We start from the raw sequence: 18,414 nt of genomic DNA on the forward strand, positions 1-18,414 counted from the left end.
ATGCATGTTAAACTGATTAAGTAGCAGCTTCGCCAAAGCAAGAGCCAGAATGTGATTTAAAGTCACATTGTGAAACAAACAAAGTTGATTTGCGATTTAGCTCACCAAAGGAGGAGGTCGCCCTTTACCCTCAAATACAGTTGACAAGTCGCATCATGGCTCTGATTAGAACGCTAAATCCAAATACTCCAACACACGCTCATCACCAGAGACTCCCACAGATTGCTCCAGAGGACAGGTTTATGTGAGTAGCGTATACATAAGAGGATCCATTTTCTTAGCAGCACAGCTGACAATTCCTTCCTATAAGTCCAGTAGATAAACACACTCACAAGGATCCTGATCCAAAGCCCACTGAAGCCAGCAGCAAGACCCCCATTGATTTCAATGGGCTATGAATCAGGCCCCAATCCATCTTTCATGCTACTGTCATTGCCCTATGAGCCGCTAATGTATTCGTGACAGACGAACGGCTACACCAGCCCACGCCGGCTGCCTCCTGTTCACTCACGTGCACTCTGATCCCGGGAGACTGGGGCTTGCCGTAGACTAAGCACCACTTACGAAAGCCTGAAATACCAGTAGCTTGGCCTCCTGGGTTCTAGCCAGGATAGAATCACTGCTAGGACAAGAATCTGTTCTTTGGTGGCTGGGGCTTGAACTGTTTGGCAGATTGTCCCTGAACTTGTGCTGCTACGGATATAGAAATCACGCACCCCCAGTCCTGCAAATGGGCTGCAGTGAAATACATTTTTGTAACAATAATAATACAGATATTTCACTCAACAACTCCAGATGATGGAGAGGGGCAGAATACCCAGATTATACTCACCTGCTCATCAGCACCTGCCCTCCCCCATCAACAGCTCAGCTCCTGTCACTGTTGGAGAGAAGGTAGGTCTGTCTGCCACACTTCCATGCCCGACCGCTGGGGAATGGAATCTTCTGACCCCTCCTAAAGGCCCAATTCTCTTCTCACGTCCATGCAGGACAGGAGGAGCGACTAGCATCAATGCAAAACGGGTGAGAGCAGAATCCAGCCTTACGGTTTTGCCTACACCTGCACTTTTTCTCATGCTGCTCTGCCAATTCAGTTCAGTCCTGATCTGAAGAGAAATCTATTCCCCCACCCACCTGGTACTTTGTGGTTCTTGCGGGGGAGGTGGGAGGAATCTTTCTACTCAGAGTTTGCTTGCTGGCTCTGGATTGAGGCCTGTAGTGGAACGTCTCGTGATAAAATCCAGCCGGACTCCTGGCCTCTGCTCTTTATCCGTCACTTCGTTCAGCGGCCATGCATTTTGTCAGGAAGATGGACTTACACTTAAGGCACTAGAATGGGACTCAGGAGATCAGAGTTCGACTCCCACCCCAGCCACGGACTGTCTGTGACTCTGGGCAAGTCACTCCACCCCTCCACCCCCGTGCCCCAATTATAAAATAGAGATAATGGTCCCATTGTCGGCTGTGCTCATTTGAGCTGGAAGCTCTTCAGGGCAGGGCCTGTCTCTTATTGTGCATTCGTGCAGATGAAAGACTGGCTTGCAATTTATTAACAACGTTTATACTGTGCTAGTGCCTAAAGGCCAACCAGGTTGGGCCCCACTGAGTAGGTGCCTTAGAAATCTAGAATGACAGGCCCAAACCACTTAGTCTTAAAAAAACCACCATAAGATGCAACAAGTGGATGAGACAAACGAGCAGGCCAAGGCAGGGATGGCGGAGGTGGGACGACAAACCTAATAGAAGGCCACGCAATTGTTAGCCAATCAGAAGCGGTGATTGTGACTCGCCACTCGCGGGTATTAATGAAGGCAGTTCCAAAGCGAGGGGATACAAGCAACAGCTGAAGGGTTGCAAAGCCTCCTTTTAAAGATATCGCCTATGGAAACCAGTCCAGCATGTGACGCCAAGATCAAAGCTCCTGCCGAAGATAAATATAACGATGCCGATGTTATTAAAAAAGAGACGAAACTCAGAACTTTCTAAATGTCACTCGTCTTGTAACTTCAAAGCGTCAGTAATTGCTGCACCAGCCTCTGGAGAAAGATAGGAGGGGACTACTAAGCCACATCACCTATGCCAAATGCTCCAGTTTTTAAACATTCTGCCAGGATGTGGAATGTCTATACACACACAAAAGAATTACAATGGAAGAGCCCAGTTATCACAACTGACTCAGTGAGAGAGTCAAGGTGTTTGCTGTAGGTAGGCTTGGCAGAGTACCTTTTTTTTAAAAAAAATATTTTTTTAAATAATTTCAATAGATGTTTATTTTTAAGCATTTGTTTTCTATTTTTATTGATTTAAATGTTCACATTTGCACTAAATGATGGGCTTTAAGCATTTTTTATTTTTATCAATTTCAATTTTCCATTGTGAGAAATTGGAGGCCAGGGGGGAAAAATCAGACAGTTTAATGACAGCAGACAGATTCAAAAAGGTAAAGCTTTATAACTATTAAAACACAAAATTGTCAGCATCACAAGCTAAATGTCCTTAAATCAAAACACTAACAAGTTTACAAGCAGCATTTCTCTTACTTTGCGTGTCTGTAAATTTTGATCACCACCGATAGAAATACATTATCAGCACGTGCGTCTACGACGTTTACCGACATTTACCAATAAAAATCTAATCCTTCCATGCCTAGCTATAGGCAGACGCTTGATTTAAACAGCGAAGGAAACAAAGGCAGCTCAAATCCATTGTGTGGGAAGCCAGGAACTGGAGTAGGTCATGCTGAAAAACATCCTTATTCCAAAAGAGAAGGCTGTAACTAGGCTAGGTCTGAAATGCATGGATGCAATTTTCTATTCAGTTCAAGTGACTGGGTTATTAAAAGGTTCCAAACTGTGAACAATTAATTTACAGTAAGATTAACATAAACCTCCTCCAATAATTAGCGGCAAGGAGAGGCAGATAAGCATTTCAATTTTATGGCTGTTGATGCGAAAAAAGTAATTTGCAATTGGCAATGCAGGTCAGGCACAGATGTTTCAGCTGATAATTCAGCACAGTCAACCGCAGCACATGTCAACGTCATTGTCTGTAAAAGGGTGTCGTCAACAATCGGTAAGAGGAGGGCTACAAACTGAATCCTAGCTAGCAGGACACACACAGAAACGTAGAGATGAGTTTATGGCTGCTGGATGGTTCTCAGTCTTTTGAGGCAGAGGATAGTTTACATTGCCTGCACCAACCAGTGCCCATTGCCTTCTGTTCAGTTGCTCACACTTACCCCTCCGTGGAAACTGTTCGCTTGACAATGAATTACAACATACACAGCTGAATGGCAGCTAGGGTGACCAGACAGCAAGTGTGAAAAATCAGGACGGGGGCGGGGGGGGGGGGGGGGAATAGGAGCCTATATAAGAAAAAGACCCAAAAATCGGGACACCTGGTCACCCTAATGGCAGCTAGATGGTGGTGTGCACAAGGGGCTAAGAACAGACTCAACACTAATAACGTGGCGAATGAGAGACTAGTGTACTTGTTGCAAAAGGCTTGGCAATACCACTGGTTTGGAACAGCTGATGTAGGGCATCTATTTGCTTGTGCTTCTTGATCTTTGCAATACTAACGTGATCTCTAAACTTCCAGATTTGGAATCTGTGACTCCGCAACCAAACTGACCCTCGACATTAAGAGCCCTGGACTGGCGCTCAGGACAATGATGACTTCTGCTCCATCACCTGATGAATCTCATTTCGTCTAGGGAAGAACAGACAAACAAAGCCAATGTTCTTCCTGGAAAAAAGTGAAACAAGCGACCAAGAAAGGAGCATTGTCTGGCTTGGAGGAACTAAGCCATGAACACAAATATCCAGATGAGAAATTACCTGTTCCCTGATTTCATAAGCATTAGCCCAGATCACGGCATTACAAGTATCAGGAACACCAAGAGCGGCAGAAAGGTGGTGAATACCTCATCATAGTAACATTTAGCACTTATTAGCAGGCCTTAGTAAGGGGATGATGACAAGCAACGTAACAATAAGACAATTTACAAACACTAACCCAAGCTAGCCAACTGCAAGACGATCAGAAGCAGCATAATCTACAGCTCTTCCGCGGGGCTTCACTTTATCAGCACATGGAATGGAGGAAATGTTTGGAACAGTCAGGGCTTGTCTACAGCTAGAAATGGACCAAAATAGCTATTCCGGAGTAGTTATAAATCCGCATGTGGACATTCTTATGGCAGAATCAAAGTGCCTTTTCCCAATTTAATTTAATCCACTGGATTCTGGGATAAATATTCTGGAATCACTGTTTTGGAAAATGTTGAAGTATAGACTAACCCTTAGGGATGAGCGTCCCTCTCAAAGGTTTGGCGTGTGAGTTCAGAGGAGTCATGCACAGCCCAGATCCGGTAAGGCTGGTTAGATCCTTACAGGCCCAGATGGAAATAAGGATCTTCCCAGGGAGTTTCAGTCGCCTAGGAAGTTTGACATCAGTGCAGGAAACGGTCTCAGAAATGAAGAGACACAACATTTCTCTGAGCTGCAAACGCTGCTCTTCATAAGAGGTTCCTTTTCCAAGGAGTTTGATTCTTAAGGGTTGGTTTTGTGACTTCTTCCTTAAAAACACATCTTTCTACATGACCTTCCAGGAGACCTTTCAGCCGTTTACATATTCAAAGAGCTGTATAAACACACGAGCTAATTAATACTAATTAATCCCCATGTTGAGAAATACTATGCCATCCAGTAATTAGAAACTGTTTCATAACATGCTTGCACAAAGCAGGAGGGAAAGTTAAGGTCGCATGTGCAATCTTAAATTCAGCATTTCCTACTGGAATGTGCAGCCTTAAATGTAATTTTCCATGGAATACCCCCATGTACAAGCACAGAACAAAGGGCAAAGGCCCTGATCCTGCAGTAAGTTCCTTGCATCGCAGGTCTGTCCGCATAGAGCTCTGCAGGTTGGAACCTTGCTGTAAAAAGCAGGGCTACTACGTCTGTTACACCACCATCTGGGGAGAATACCTCAGCTTCTCCCTTTAAGGAGACACCACATTTTGCACTGTTCAAAAGGTCCTACTGCATTTTTGCTCTAGGGCTGAGAACTGCAGCCATTGCAAACCATCTGTGTCGGGAAAGCGGAGACCCCTGTAATTCACAGATCCGGAGGTCTGCACTTCTCTGAGCGGATGGCTACATGAAACAGTACAGCCAGGGTAACGCTAGTATTCCTCACCTTATCGGTAAAAGGGAGACCAAGTGCAGTTAGGGGGCCACTCCAGACTTCCTCCTGTCAGGTATGACGAAGGGGTTTCCCAGTCCCCACCCAGGCCTGACCAGGGGCTTTTTTGCCACCCCAAACACGACAGGCCTTCGGGCCCGCAGATTCGGCGGCGCGCCTGCAGGAGGTCCGCTGGTCCTGTGGCTTTGGCGTACCCGCTGCCGAATTGCCACCGAATCCACGGGACCGGCGGACCTCCCACAGGCAAGCCGCTGAAGGCTGCCTGACTGCCGCCCTCGCAGGGACCGGCAGGGCACCCCCCCGCAGCTTCCCTCCCCAGACACGCGCTTGGAGCGCCGGTGCCTCGAGCCACCGCTGGTCCTGACTCATGAATTTTATGAACTGGATTAAATGGTGTCCGCCCACCACGCGTTGATCCCTTTCCTCTCCCATCACACACACTCCCTGCTCCCCCAGAAGTCAACGGCACGGGACGAGGCTCACTGGGCTTATAGGAGGCATTGGGCCTGATTCTGCACCACTTAAATCAATGGGAATTTTCCCATTGACTTCACTCAGAGTAGAGAGCACTCAGCACTGCCCAGGATTGGGCCCTCCGTATTTAACGGCAGCCTCTGAATGCCACCGTTGTAATGAAGTTAATGAACACGCTACCTCTGTCAGCAGAAAAAGAGAACACACGGCCGGCGCTGACATTTTTGATGAGCCCAATTAAAACGTAAAGCTTTTGAGGTTTGTTTCTCTCTTTTCAAGTACATCTTGACATCTGAATCGTTGGAGACTTGGGTTCTGGTAGGTTTTTTAGTCTCTCTTTAGACAGTTTCATTTCAGAGTCCCAGCATTTCTCCTTCACGTTCCCATGCTGCTACTAACGATCCCATTAGAAGGTTAAATAAATAAATAAACGTTACGCTCAAAAAATTCACTCGGCCTTCAAGCCGTCCTTCTGGTTGCGAGGCTCCCGTTTAAGAAAGGGGAAAGACGACCTTATGATTAGGAACTGGGTTGGGATACAGGAGAGCTGGGTTGAAATCACTGAGGTGCCTGGGGTCACACCAGGCAAGTCACTTCCCTCTTGTGCCTCAGTTTCCTACTTGTAAAACAGGGATTGGCTTCCTTTGTCTTGTACCTATTTAGATTACAAGCTTTGGGGGCAGAGGAGTCTCTTACTACGTATCCGCAGAGCACCTAGCACCGTGGGGCTCTGATCTTGGCCAAGGGCTCTGGGAGCAACCATAATATAAGTAGCAACAGCTTTCATTTCATGTAGGAATGGATGGGACAAACTGGAATAAGGGAGAACCCCCTGGATTATCTATTCTTGCAAGTCTGGAAAGTGGCCAGCACACTGTACTTAAACTAAATCATAATAATAAAACTGAGGCTCTTACAAAGATGCATTTCAGAGATTTTGGGATTCCACTGGGATTTTTAAAAACAACATATGTAACATCACTCATCTCTCACTGTTCATGTGTCGATCTCAATGCATTTTGCAAAATAAACCAAATATCGTGACCCCCATTTTACAGATGGGAACACAGAGGCACACAGCCAGGAAGTGACCCGCCCATTGTCACAAAGCAGGTCATTGACAGAGCTGGGAATGGAACTCCAGTCTCCTGAGTCCAAGTCTCACCCCCTTATCCACCGCCTAAATAAATGGGTTTTTGTAACAAACAGCAGCAGGGGAACAATCAAAGTCCCTTTAATCCTTAGTATGGAGAAACGGATTTTCCGACAGCCCAAAATATATCTACCTTTGCAATAATGTCAGTTCTGCACAGGAGGGCTAGCACAATGCAATCACCAAACTGGCTGGCTTAGACTGAATCAGAAACTCGTCCCACTGCCAGAGCAAAACTAGGGATCTCCCACCCATCGTACACTAAATCACACGCATAACTGCTTCCGGACCAGCAAGGAAATTTAGGTTAGATAAAAATAAACCCCACGGAGACAGCGAATGTGTTGGAAAGGATAAGGGGCCGGCCCAGCGGTGCGGAAGGCTGCTTGAATATCAGCCTGTTTGCATAAATGCTTCTCAGTTTAGCAGCTTAAATTGGGGGAATGGCGCCGAGCGGCAGGTATGGCCTTCGGGTCATTCCTCATGAGCAGGGCACGGAGAACTGAGAAGCAGCTCGTAGGGTTTGGCTTGTTTTTCTCCTGTTCGGCAAGTCGCTGTTCACTTCCGTCCCTTTCAAATGGATGCTGCTCGCATGCCATAGTAGAGGCCATCATCATGGGCATTTCTGGGGCCCCTTTCACCCGAGCGCTTTGCTCCCTTTGTTAATACACTACACAGCACCTCGGCTGTCAAGAAATTTGCAGCAGGGTCTGGTCCCCCGGCACTGGGGTGCAATGCAGCACCACTGGCCGCAAGGCTGAGGGGAACGCAGCACAACTAAAACTTCAGGGGCAAGGGGGGTGAGCAGCATGTAATCCGACCAACTGGCACGTAAACATGGCACAGTGGTTGAAGCCTCTTACTACTGGGAAGTAGTTTATGGGGCCATTTTCAGGATGCTCAGTTTTAACAGCTCAGCCAAAAGAAGGGACCTCCAGCCTGGCAGTGTCAATTAACACAAGAGTGTTCAGGACCCACGCAGAGAGAAGAGCACCGCCATCAGCCGCTCAGGGATGGATCCGGTCCTGGAACAGAGCTCCTGTGGTACCGAGATGCCTCCGGTCTGTCTCTAGCCCGACTCTGCTGGGCTTGGAAGGTCTGACTGGATCATCGGTATTTATTCAATGTTGGTTTTATTCTCCAGTGCAAAAAACACGCTTGAAAACAGGAACAGTTCAGGGTGACGGTGTGTCCGGTTTTCGACCCGAACACTTAGTCGAAAAAGGATCCTGGTGGCTCCGGTCAGCACCGCCGACCGGGCCATTAAAAGTCCGGTTGGCAGTGCTGTGGAGCTAAGGCAGGCTAGTCCCTACCTGTCCTGGCACCGCGCTGCACCCCAAAAGCGGCCAGCAGGTCCAGCTCCTAGGTTGGGGTGGGGGTGGGAACCACGGGGCTCTGCACACTGCCTCCGCCCCGAGCACTGGCTTCTCACTCGCACCAGTTCCCAGATGATGGGAGTTGCAGAGGTGGTGCCTGCAGGCGAGAGCAGCACGCAGAGCTGCCTGTCACGCCTCCGCCTAGGAGCTGGACCTGCTGGCCGCCTCCAGAGTGCCGTGTGGAGTCAGGACAGGCAGGAAGCCTGCCTTAGCTACCCTGCTGCATCGCTGACTGGGAGCCGCTGGAGGTAAGCCTGTGCCCCAACTCCCCCCAAGCCAGAGCCCCCTCCTGCACCCCAAGCCAGAGCCAGCCCTCCTGCACCCCACACCCTCATCCCAAAGCCTGCACTCCCAGCTGGAACCCTCACCCCAACCCAGAGCCCCCCTCCCACATTCTGAACCCCTCTGCCCCAAACCCCTCATCCCTGGCCCCACCCCAGAGCCCACACTCCCAGATAGAGCGCTCACCCCACTGCCTCAACCTGCAGACACCCCACTGCTCTGAACTCCTCATCCCCAGCCCACCCCCCGAGCCCGCACCCCCCACCCGCACCCGTACCCCAACCCCCGGCCCCAGCCCAGAGCCCTCTCCCACACCCTGAACACCTCTGCCCCACCCCAGCCTGGAGCCCTCCTGCACCCCAAACACCTCAACCCAAGCCCCACCCCAGAGCCCACACCCCAGCTGGAGCCCCCACCCTCTCCCGTACCCCAACCCCCTGCCCCAGCCCAGAGCCCTCTCCCACACCCTGAACACCTCTGCCCAACCCCCCAGCCTGGATCCCCCTCCTGCACCCCAAACACCTCAACCCAAGCCCCACCCCAGAGCCCACACCCCCAGCTGGAGCCTCCCCCCACACTCCAATCCCCTGCCCCAGCCCAGAACTGATCATTTCTAGGCCCACCCCAGAGCCCTCACCCCCTCCTGCACCCAGCCCCGTGAAAGTAAGTGAGGGTGGGGGAGAACAAGCCACCGAGGGAGGGGGAATGTAGTGAGCAGGGGGCAGGACCTTGGAGAAGTGGCGGGGGGGCTTGAGTGTTCCATTTTGTGCAATTAGAAAGTTGGCAACCCTAGTTACTTTGTCCATGTAGCAAACATGGAGATTTCTCCCTCGGTTATGAAGGCAGATATTTAAATGTCCCTTCTTGCTTGATTACTCCCTTGATTCCTTGGTAGAATCAAGGATTTGTATCAGCACACTTCTGGGAATAGTAGCTGAGCTTTTCAAAGCCATCCAAGGGCTTTAGCTACCTAAATCCTTTAGTCAGCTTTGAAAAATCCCAGTGTCTATTAGTCATCTACTGCTGCAGGGCCACAAGGACGAAACACAAAGCAAGCTGCGTAGGACCTATATAAATAGCCTTTTAAATAAACATTTCTCGGTGATAAAGTGCTGGGTTGTATTTTTCTTTTATAGGACTATTTAAAGCCTGGGGACCATTCCCACTTTGGGCTATAGCCGTTTTAACGTTAAAGATCCCGATTCAGCAAAGCATTTGAGCATACGCTTAATGCTAAAACACATGTTTAAGTGCTTTGCTGAATACAGGTGGCCTTAACCCTAAGCCTGTGCTTTGCCAAAGTGAGGCTAGAGAGTTGTTGTGACGATACTGTTTAAAATGCAAGGCGAGAAAGAGAATACTGTAGAGTACAGCGGAGACAAATTCGTCTACAGGCCCAATCCTGCTCTCGCTGAAGAGAACAGTAAAAATCAGCTGCACTCGGAGCAGTCTCAGGCCCAATATGAATGTGTATAGTTGGTTTCTCCCAGCCAAGCATGAAGCTCTGTATCTGTTGACTCAGCCGCACAAGTATGTCATAAACAACCTCCCACCCCCAAACGGACAGACGTTTAAAAACACAGTGCACGCTCCTTCTACGGCGTACAGCACATGTGCCTTCTACTGCAGGCTACAACAGGTCACCCAGGTTTCCTTTGACAGCCAAAACGTGTGTAGTCACATCTTCCAGCAGACGGGCCCAGCGACTTTCCCAGCAGCCCAGCGAGGTTTTGTACAATGCAGAGACAGGTTTCCTCAGCAGCGTTTCTGGCGAGACGACTGAGGTAGTGAAATATTTTTAGGCTCCCCGTGCTCTCTGTGGGGCAGGAGAAGTGTATCTATGGGCCGGATCCTCAGTTGGTATAAAAGTCAGCATGGCTCAGTTGAAAGCAATGGAGCTCAGCTGAGGACCTTGTCCCATATACTAGAGGGTTACAAAGTCAATCCCCACAGAGCTAACTGCACTGAACAGCGCATGGCAGACAGCATATGCTCCCTTACAGTTATTGCTGGGTCCAGATGAACCTATCTGCTTGGATTTTCCCCCACTAAAATAACCCTAGAATAATAATTTATTTTTACTACTTCTTGGCCATGGGCCATCCTGCCGACACTGGCTACCTACCAGCCCCCCAGACTGTAGTAACAAATGTCACTGATCTTACTCTCAGTGGCGAATGCTGCGCTTGGCGATTCCAATCAGACACACCTGTCAAAGCCAAGGCCTGAACACGATGTTCATGCCCTGCATTTAGGTGCTCAGAACGGGGCATGGGGCAAACGGACATCACTCAAGTCCAGCTTAAGCCCTATTTTGGAGACTTGAGTCATGCACAGACCTTGTGTCAGCCCTGTGTACAGGGGTGAATGGTATCCCTGCTCCAGTGCAGGCTTTGGACATCCCAGCGAGGGGCCTACGTTTGAAAACTGTGCTCCTCGTTATGCAATCAAGTATTAAAATTGCAGGCCGACTCTTACGCAATCATTAGTATTCTCATCTTCTGCTGGGTACCAATAGGAGGGTAGCTGATGTTTCTCTCAGACTGAATAGTCTCAAAGAGGACAGTAAACGGACATTGGTTTGCTAGATCCTTTTTGCCATAAAAAGAAAAAGCCCACAAAGCTGAAGCCCCTCTCCGGCGCCTAACAGCACGTTCCTCTGTGAATCACCCACCCCGGAGACTTATTGCCTACAAGTTTATTGCAGCAACATCTTCATTAAAATGGCCTAACACACCACAGTTCTGGCATCTCCACTGCCAAGCTAATCCCCAGCGGGGCAGGAAAGTATCATGAGCAATCTTCCACCAGGCTTACCGTGCAAGTCATAGGTTCTGTACTGTTGCTAAGCCGATCACAGTCAGGCTGCAGAGCTGGGTACAGGGCTGAGCAAGCCATCTATGCAATGAGTGTCTTTCAGCGCAGCCCTGAAAGCAAGTCACCCGTGCGCAGGATGGAAGGCATCGTGGAGAGCCGCACGTAGATACAACATGCGGCAGATTGTAATTAAGAACTACAATTAGCCAGCTACAAAAGGGCCTTTGTAGCACATTGATTAAGAGAAACACAGAAAAGGAGAAAGAATGTGAGGTGTGTGGACTGAGGGACAGGGCACTGGATTGTGACTCAGGAGATCTGGGGTCTATTTCCAGTTCTGCTACTGATCTGCTCTATATCTCTGGGAAAGCCACTTCACCCTCTGACGCTCTCCATTCCTACCCTCTGCCTGGCTTGTCTATTAAGACTGTAAGCTCTTTCGGGCAGGGACCATCTCTTACTCTGTGTACGTAGGTGTATGCATTGTGCTTAGGACGATGGGGCCCAAATCTTGTCTGATACCACCAGGCACGACCATAAAACAAATAAATAATAATGTATTTGAATGAAAAATTATCTTCCAGATCAATGGATATCAAAGCAGGCTTAAAACTGACCCCTCCAAAAAAATCAGACAGACTGACTTACTCTGCCTATTGTTAGTCACGTACCATGGACAAAAGGATGCACCCATTCTTTTGTTATGCCACCACATTTCACATTTATCCCTCTCCTATGAATTATACAACATTTACTCCAGAGCTCTACATTCAGATTCACTCCGATGCTCTCTTTGGAGGATGGGACATAAAGTGTTACAAAATTCCTTGACCATTTTTGAAGTTCTCGTGCAGCAAAAATAAGTTTAATTTTGTTTCTCCTCCACACACACTTGTGGACCTTGAAACATTCCAAAATAAATTAGGGGTGGGCAGGGAAACAGATTTGCAGATCACAGGGCTTTGAGCAAAGGTACAATAAAAAACATAATCAGTATGCATTTGTGCAGTCTGTAGTCTCAGGCAAAAGAAAGAGATCCTCATAAACTGAATTAAGTCTTTCCACTGACAATCTGGATGCTTCTGGAAATAGGAGCTACATGCAAATAGCTTATAATTTAAGGGTAATACCGTATTTTCAATTATGGGTATTTAGATGCATCATAAACAGCCTGATTTTTACAGTGCAGAATGCTATTGGGGTCAATTGAGTTCCTAGGCACCCTGCACTTTTGAAAATCAGGCCATTCAGCTAAATGCCCAACTCCAGCCCCCTGTTTTTGAAAATCGTGGCCTAAATAAAGAAACGTACCCACTCAATTCTACTTACTTAGTCTGGGCCCAATTCAACAAAGATAATGCACACAGGTAACTATATTCAAGCAAGTAGTCCCACTGCTATCCGTGGGATCATTCATGTTAGTAAAACTATTCACATGTGAATATGCATGATCACACCCTTACAAAAGGCACAAATTCTTAAAAGGCAGAATCTGAGTCAGTACCACAAAGTAGAGAGTACTGGAGCAGGGAGAGACAAACTCCTGCACTGTCCCATAATCTGAGTTTGTTTGTAAGCACGAGGCCAGTAATTCCCTGCTGTGCTCACATACCAGCTAAATCTAGATGCAAGCCACCGCGCAGCACACGTACACAGACACACAGACCAACCTACCCAGGACACCACTCTTCCATTGAAGCACGGTAGCTTTGCATTGTCATCCGAGATCTCCTCCTTCACCACCCTGAAAAATAAAACCATCAAGAGCTCGTATCAACATCAGATCCAGGTGGGCAGCATTTAACAGGTTCTAATCCATGACATCAAGACAGTTCTTTGCTCTGATCATCCCAACGTAGCACCAAGACCATAAACTGTAAGTAATGCTCCAGTCCTTTAGAAGGCGTAATTGTACTCCTATGCTTTTTGCTCTGTTCGTCTCCTAAGCTATCTAGTCCGATAGAGAGAATGCTGCTGGTTCTGGTGCATTCCTGTTCAATTACTCTGCATGCCATAAATTTCATCCCAAAGAGGGTTATTCATCTACTGGACAAAAAATGCTGGCCAGGTCAGTGAATGGGTCTGGTGGGCAAGCTGTCAACTCCTCTCTGGCTCTGGAGTCCAGGATGTTCAGAGGTGAAGTCTCAGTAAATGATATTTAAGCTGGGGACTTTTCATCTTAGTGACTGTTGAATCTGGGAAAAAGGCCAACATGAGCATCAAGGTGTGACTGCCGCCAGTTATAAACGTATCTCAGTAGGTCTGCAAAGGGCTAGACGCACATTTTAGTTTTAGTTGGGTTTTTGAGAATCAAAAGCACCAAGCAAGATTCTGTATAAAGAGTTAGATTCAAAGCCCACTGAAGTCTTTTCACTGACTTCAAAGTGCTTTGGATCAGGCTCCGAGAACACCAGACTCATTTCACATAGGCCACCAAGCTGATAACAGTGTATCAACTTCCAGTTACTACTTACACTACAACCTGGAAGTAAAAGCTACTCCAGTCTCAAGTCTCCGTACGCACCCTGTTCTACCCCCTTGCTGCACCCCGCAGCCGTTCCGACACTCGAAGACAGAAAGTTATGAACACGGACAATTCGTTTTTTTCACCTTTCTTGATCTGCCCAAGTTATATACAAAAACCGGAACGTGTATGAAAAAAGACACAGTAGACAGACACAGCCAAGACCAACAGATTCCAGGTCTCTGGAAGGACTTCAGAATGGAACTCTGTGCAGGCAGAAGCTGCAGAATCAGGCCCAGAGGTGGTGGGATCCTATTGATTTTAACATCAGTAAGTCTCCAGCACCATACCAGGCAAGCCCCCTCTAGAGGGTAGGAGAAAGTGCAGAGGGAAAGAACAGAAAGGAAGCAGGTGGAGGAAGGGTGTGAGGGGTACAGCTGTTACAGCTAATGATAAAGGAAAGCAATGCACCATGTGATGGGTCACATTTCTCTCGTTTTACAACCCAGTTCTTCAAATCATCTGAAAACAGCAGGTGGAGCGTGATCAGCAGTGACTGTCCATCTGCCACAGGGAACGCCAGTCATTTTCTCAACTCTGGAGTCTCACTCCTGCCTTGCCATTCCAGTACAGCCTCTAGGCCAGGGGTAGGCAACCTATGGCACACGTGCCCAAGGCGGCACGCGAGCTGATTTTCAGTGGCACTCACACTGCCTGGGTCCTGGGGGCTCTGCATTTTAATTGAATTTTAAATGAAGCTTCTTAAACATTTTAAAAATCTTATTTACTTTTATATACAACAGTTTAGTTACATATTATAGACTTATAGAAAGAGACCTACTAAAAACTTTCAAATGTATGACTGACACGCCAAACCTTAAATGAGAGTGAATAAATGAAGACTCGGCCCAGCGCTGCTGAAAGGCTGCCGACCCCTGCTCTAGGCGCTAACCCAGGTCAGGGCTCCGTTGCGCTAGGTGCTGCTCGCACACAGACCGTTCACACTGAACACCTCACAATTTGGATGGACAGCCCAGAGGAAATTCTTAATCCCAGTCTGTGAAATGGGGATAATAGACTAGTTTTAAGGGACTCCCCTGAGGTCACACAGGTAAGTCTGAAGCAGAGCTGGGCTTTAAACTCAGATCTTCTGCAGCACCACAGTCCAGCCCCTTTGCCCCACGGCCGTCCCTTCCCCTTAACTCCAGCACCCTTCACTCCACTCTTGGATCATTCATTTTTCTCTTGCCGGTAACAAAGTTCTCTGGCTTTTCCCCTGCCCCCCGCCCCTTTCTGAAGTGTTCACAAAGCTGCAGCCTGCCCCAAGGGGGGTATGGATGAGCGCCAAGGTGCAGCTGTAGCTTGGAGTTCTGTTCCCTTGCAGAAGTGTGATGCCAAAGCTGTGTGATCTTCGGAAGGAGACACATGAGGAGTTACTGTTAACCAGCTGCATGCAGCTCCGAAAATGCCAGGGAGCAGAACGGAGCATTGCCCCATCTCGCAGGCTGCTGCAGACAGCAGCCGGAACCACAGGGCGGTGCAGTGGGAGAGATATTACCCTTCAGCTCCTCATTCTGTTAACAGCACAGGCTGGCACAAGAACAAAGGCAAGAGCCCAGATCTGAAGGGGTCAATATTTCATTTATTTTCAGGAGGTCCAATTCAAGCATCTCAACTCCCAAAGGAGGAACGGCACCGCCATACACCATGCCAGCTACATAGGAAGGAGGCGCGTGTTTGCTAGCAAAAGATGAAGCGTGTCAATTTCATTTTCCACGGGGCAGCCTCTAGTTTGCTTTCTTAAAGACACCCCCACCCTCTGAATTAACAACACCCGCCTCCCCCAATAGCTTCCTCTAAAAGGAGCAACTCAGCTCGCTGTCACAGAACGTTTATTTCTCTCTCATTTGATTGCTGCTTTATAGCTGTGTAATAAAACAGCAGCAAACCTTGGACATCTCTTAACCGAAAAGGGGACTTGACTCATCTATTTGTCTTCCCAGAGCCTCCGACATTCATCCTCCCACCCAGCGATCCGCTCCACAAAAGGCACACTTTGCTAGTGGGAAGGCAGGCTCAGAACAGCTGCGAGGCTCATGCCTGCTTGAACGAACGCCTCTTCCGTCTGGGGACCACATGCCTTGACCGCTGTGATCTCTCCCTCCCTCTCTCCTTCAGCCTGTCTAAACTCCGGCTGTCCAGCTCCACTTCCACTCCTGATGTCAGTCGGGGTCTCCCCACTTTCTTGCGCCTTTATCCCGGTTTTGTCCTGCCTCGCTGGCCCTCATCTCCACCTGCAGCCACCTTTGCTCTGCCCCAGTAACAGTCAATCCCCCACCCCCGCTGGCTCGCTCCCTGCTCCATTTCTGCTCCGTGGTCGGCTACCAAGGAAAGGAGTATTGTGTTTGAAGAAAGGATTTGAATGAACAGGAGGAGATGGGACAATGTTATACCAGGGCAGAGGATCCCTGGCACCCAAACCTGTGTGGTTTCAATGTACCAGTGGGGAGAGGGGTTGTGCCAGGACTAAGGGAACTGGAGCAAGGCCCAAAGGATCCATTGCTACAGGGATTCACCTCACAGAGAGGATGCGGTAGGGCTGCTGTTCCTCCTCCATCCCCCCACATGCACCCTTGCAGTACGCAGCCCAGCTACTCGGACGAGGCTCCTGCGCCCTGTTCATCTTTGCAGCACAGTTTGGACACGTTGCAATCATGCATCAGAACCACAATTGTCGGGAGTCACGTGACTGCAGGTCATAACGTATGGAAATTGGCCATGAAAAAAAAATCCCCCCAAAACCAGATGCACACCTATTCCCCCACCCCCACTCCCCGCCGCCCTCCCCAGATACACACCCAACAGAGAGGGACCCAAAGCAATAATCAGAGAGGGGCCCCAACTTCAAATCCAAGGCAGGGTTGGAATTTCCAACACGCCAAGGTTCAGAGCACAGAACGTGGCCTTGGATTTTTGATTCAGGAGCATCTAGAACAGTTATAATTCATTAGACCAACAGCAGGCCAAATTCCCCCCACTACAATCTCTCTGCAGTTCATGGAGGTGTACTAGCTATGCATTTGGCCCTGTGAGATCTAGTCACATGGACTAGCATCACTCTGCAAGAGCATCGGCATTTAAAAGCACCAGGTGACAGCATAGCAACTGTCATCCCAACATCCTTTACAAACAGGAATGATTCCAGCCACCTCTGGCATGCGGCACAGCAGCTGTTTAACAGCATGCAGGAACACTTCATGGTACGTTGGGGATGAAAGTGAAAAGAATTCTGTATCTCAATCAAAACAGCTATGGGGCAACCAGCAGGGTGATTTAGGACCAATCCAAACCCTTTAAGTTAATGAAAAGATACCCTTTGGATCAGGCCCTTAAGGAGACAAAATGTAATTACCCAAGTTAGTATTTGAACATGACGACACCTGGATTAAGGCCTCTGCTCCTACAAAAATTGCCTGTGGAATCTCTGAAGACAGCAGTACAGACTCACCTCTAACCCCATGCAGGGGCATTGGTTCACATGCTGACTCAAGAGAAAAAAAATCAATCACCCACCAGGGTCGGTACCGTTACTACTCACTCCTGAGTTCTCCCAATTCGAGCACTGACCACACACACAGACCCCCGTAACACAGCCCCAATCCATGTATGCAGCTCCCATTGATGCAGCATGAGCAGTGTGCGGAGACAGAGGACACGGGATTAAACTAAATTAATGGAGATATCCTATCTTCTAGAACTGGAAGGGACCTTGAAACGTCATCAAGTCCAGCCCCCTGCCTTCATTAGCAGGACCAAGATTTTGCTCCAGATCCCTAAGTGGCCCCCTCAAGGATTGAGCTCACAACCCTGGGTTTAGCAGGCCAATGCTCAAACCACTGAGCTATCCCTCCCCCCAATGCATTCACAATTAAAAGAGAAGCAACCACTCCAAACAGCGTCACACTAGAAATGAAAAGCAACAGCCATGCCAAAAGGCATGCGTTTGTTCTACAGTTCCAACCCCCCAGCAGCACAGGGCAGTGCGAGAAGATTGCTTACAATCTTCGGGGCCACCCACTGGATTGATTGATTTGTAAATAAGTAAATACCAACCAGACATTCAAGTGACACTATTAGGAAGAAAACAGACATGCACCCCCCCCAAGCTGGGCTCAGTTCCAGGGTTTCCTTTCAAAGGGCTTCGTTCCACATTTTTACCCCTTACGTTTTCCATCCGAGGCTTCTCACCCCTTGAGTGCCGAGTTCAAACAAGCCCTCAGATTCAAAGCAAAACTCAGCCAGAAATGAGGTTTGGGGTCAAAGCCATGTTAAATCATCACATTCTTCATGCCTTCTGCCCAGAGCCAACAGACTGCCCAAGTTAACTCAAGAAGCATGTGCCCAATCCTCACCGAGGAAGGACGGCCTTGCGGTGAAGGGGGCTCAAGAGATCTGGGGTCGACTCCCAACTCTGCCACAGACTGTGAGGCCGCATGCAAGTCAGGCTCCCTGGCTCTCACAGTCTGGAAACGGGTAACAACGTTGCCTTTGTCTAAGTTATGTCCTTTGGGGCAGGCACAGGAATACCATAGTGCCTGTAATCAATGCACTCTCCCCCTTGGCAGAGAAGAGATTGGTCT

At 48.6% G+C, this 18,414-nt stretch overlaps 1 protein-coding gene across 5 annotated transcripts in view; it reads right to left on the minus strand.

Annotated features, from left to right (window-relative positions):
• The window catches only part of DVL1 (dishevelled segment polarity protein 1), a 168,514-nt gene that overhangs the window by 85,390 nt on the left and 64,710 nt on the right, over positions 1-18,414 (minus strand). For all 5 annotated transcript variants that reach the window (XM_039508676.1, XM_039508677.1, XM_039508680.1 and 2 more), the window contains exon 2: positions 12,985-13,054. In XM_039508676.1, the coding sequence (XP_039364610.1) occupies positions 12,985-13,054 (70 nt within the window). The remainder of the gene's footprint in view (positions 1-12,984; positions 13,055-18,414) is intronic.

Source organism: Mauremys reevesii, linkage group 21, assembly GCF_016161935.1.
Source record: "Mauremys reevesii isolate NIE-2019 linkage group 21, ASM1616193v1, whole genome shotgun sequence".
Classification (NCBI taxonomy): Eukaryota; Metazoa; Chordata; order Testudines; family Geoemydidae; genus Mauremys; species Mauremys reevesii.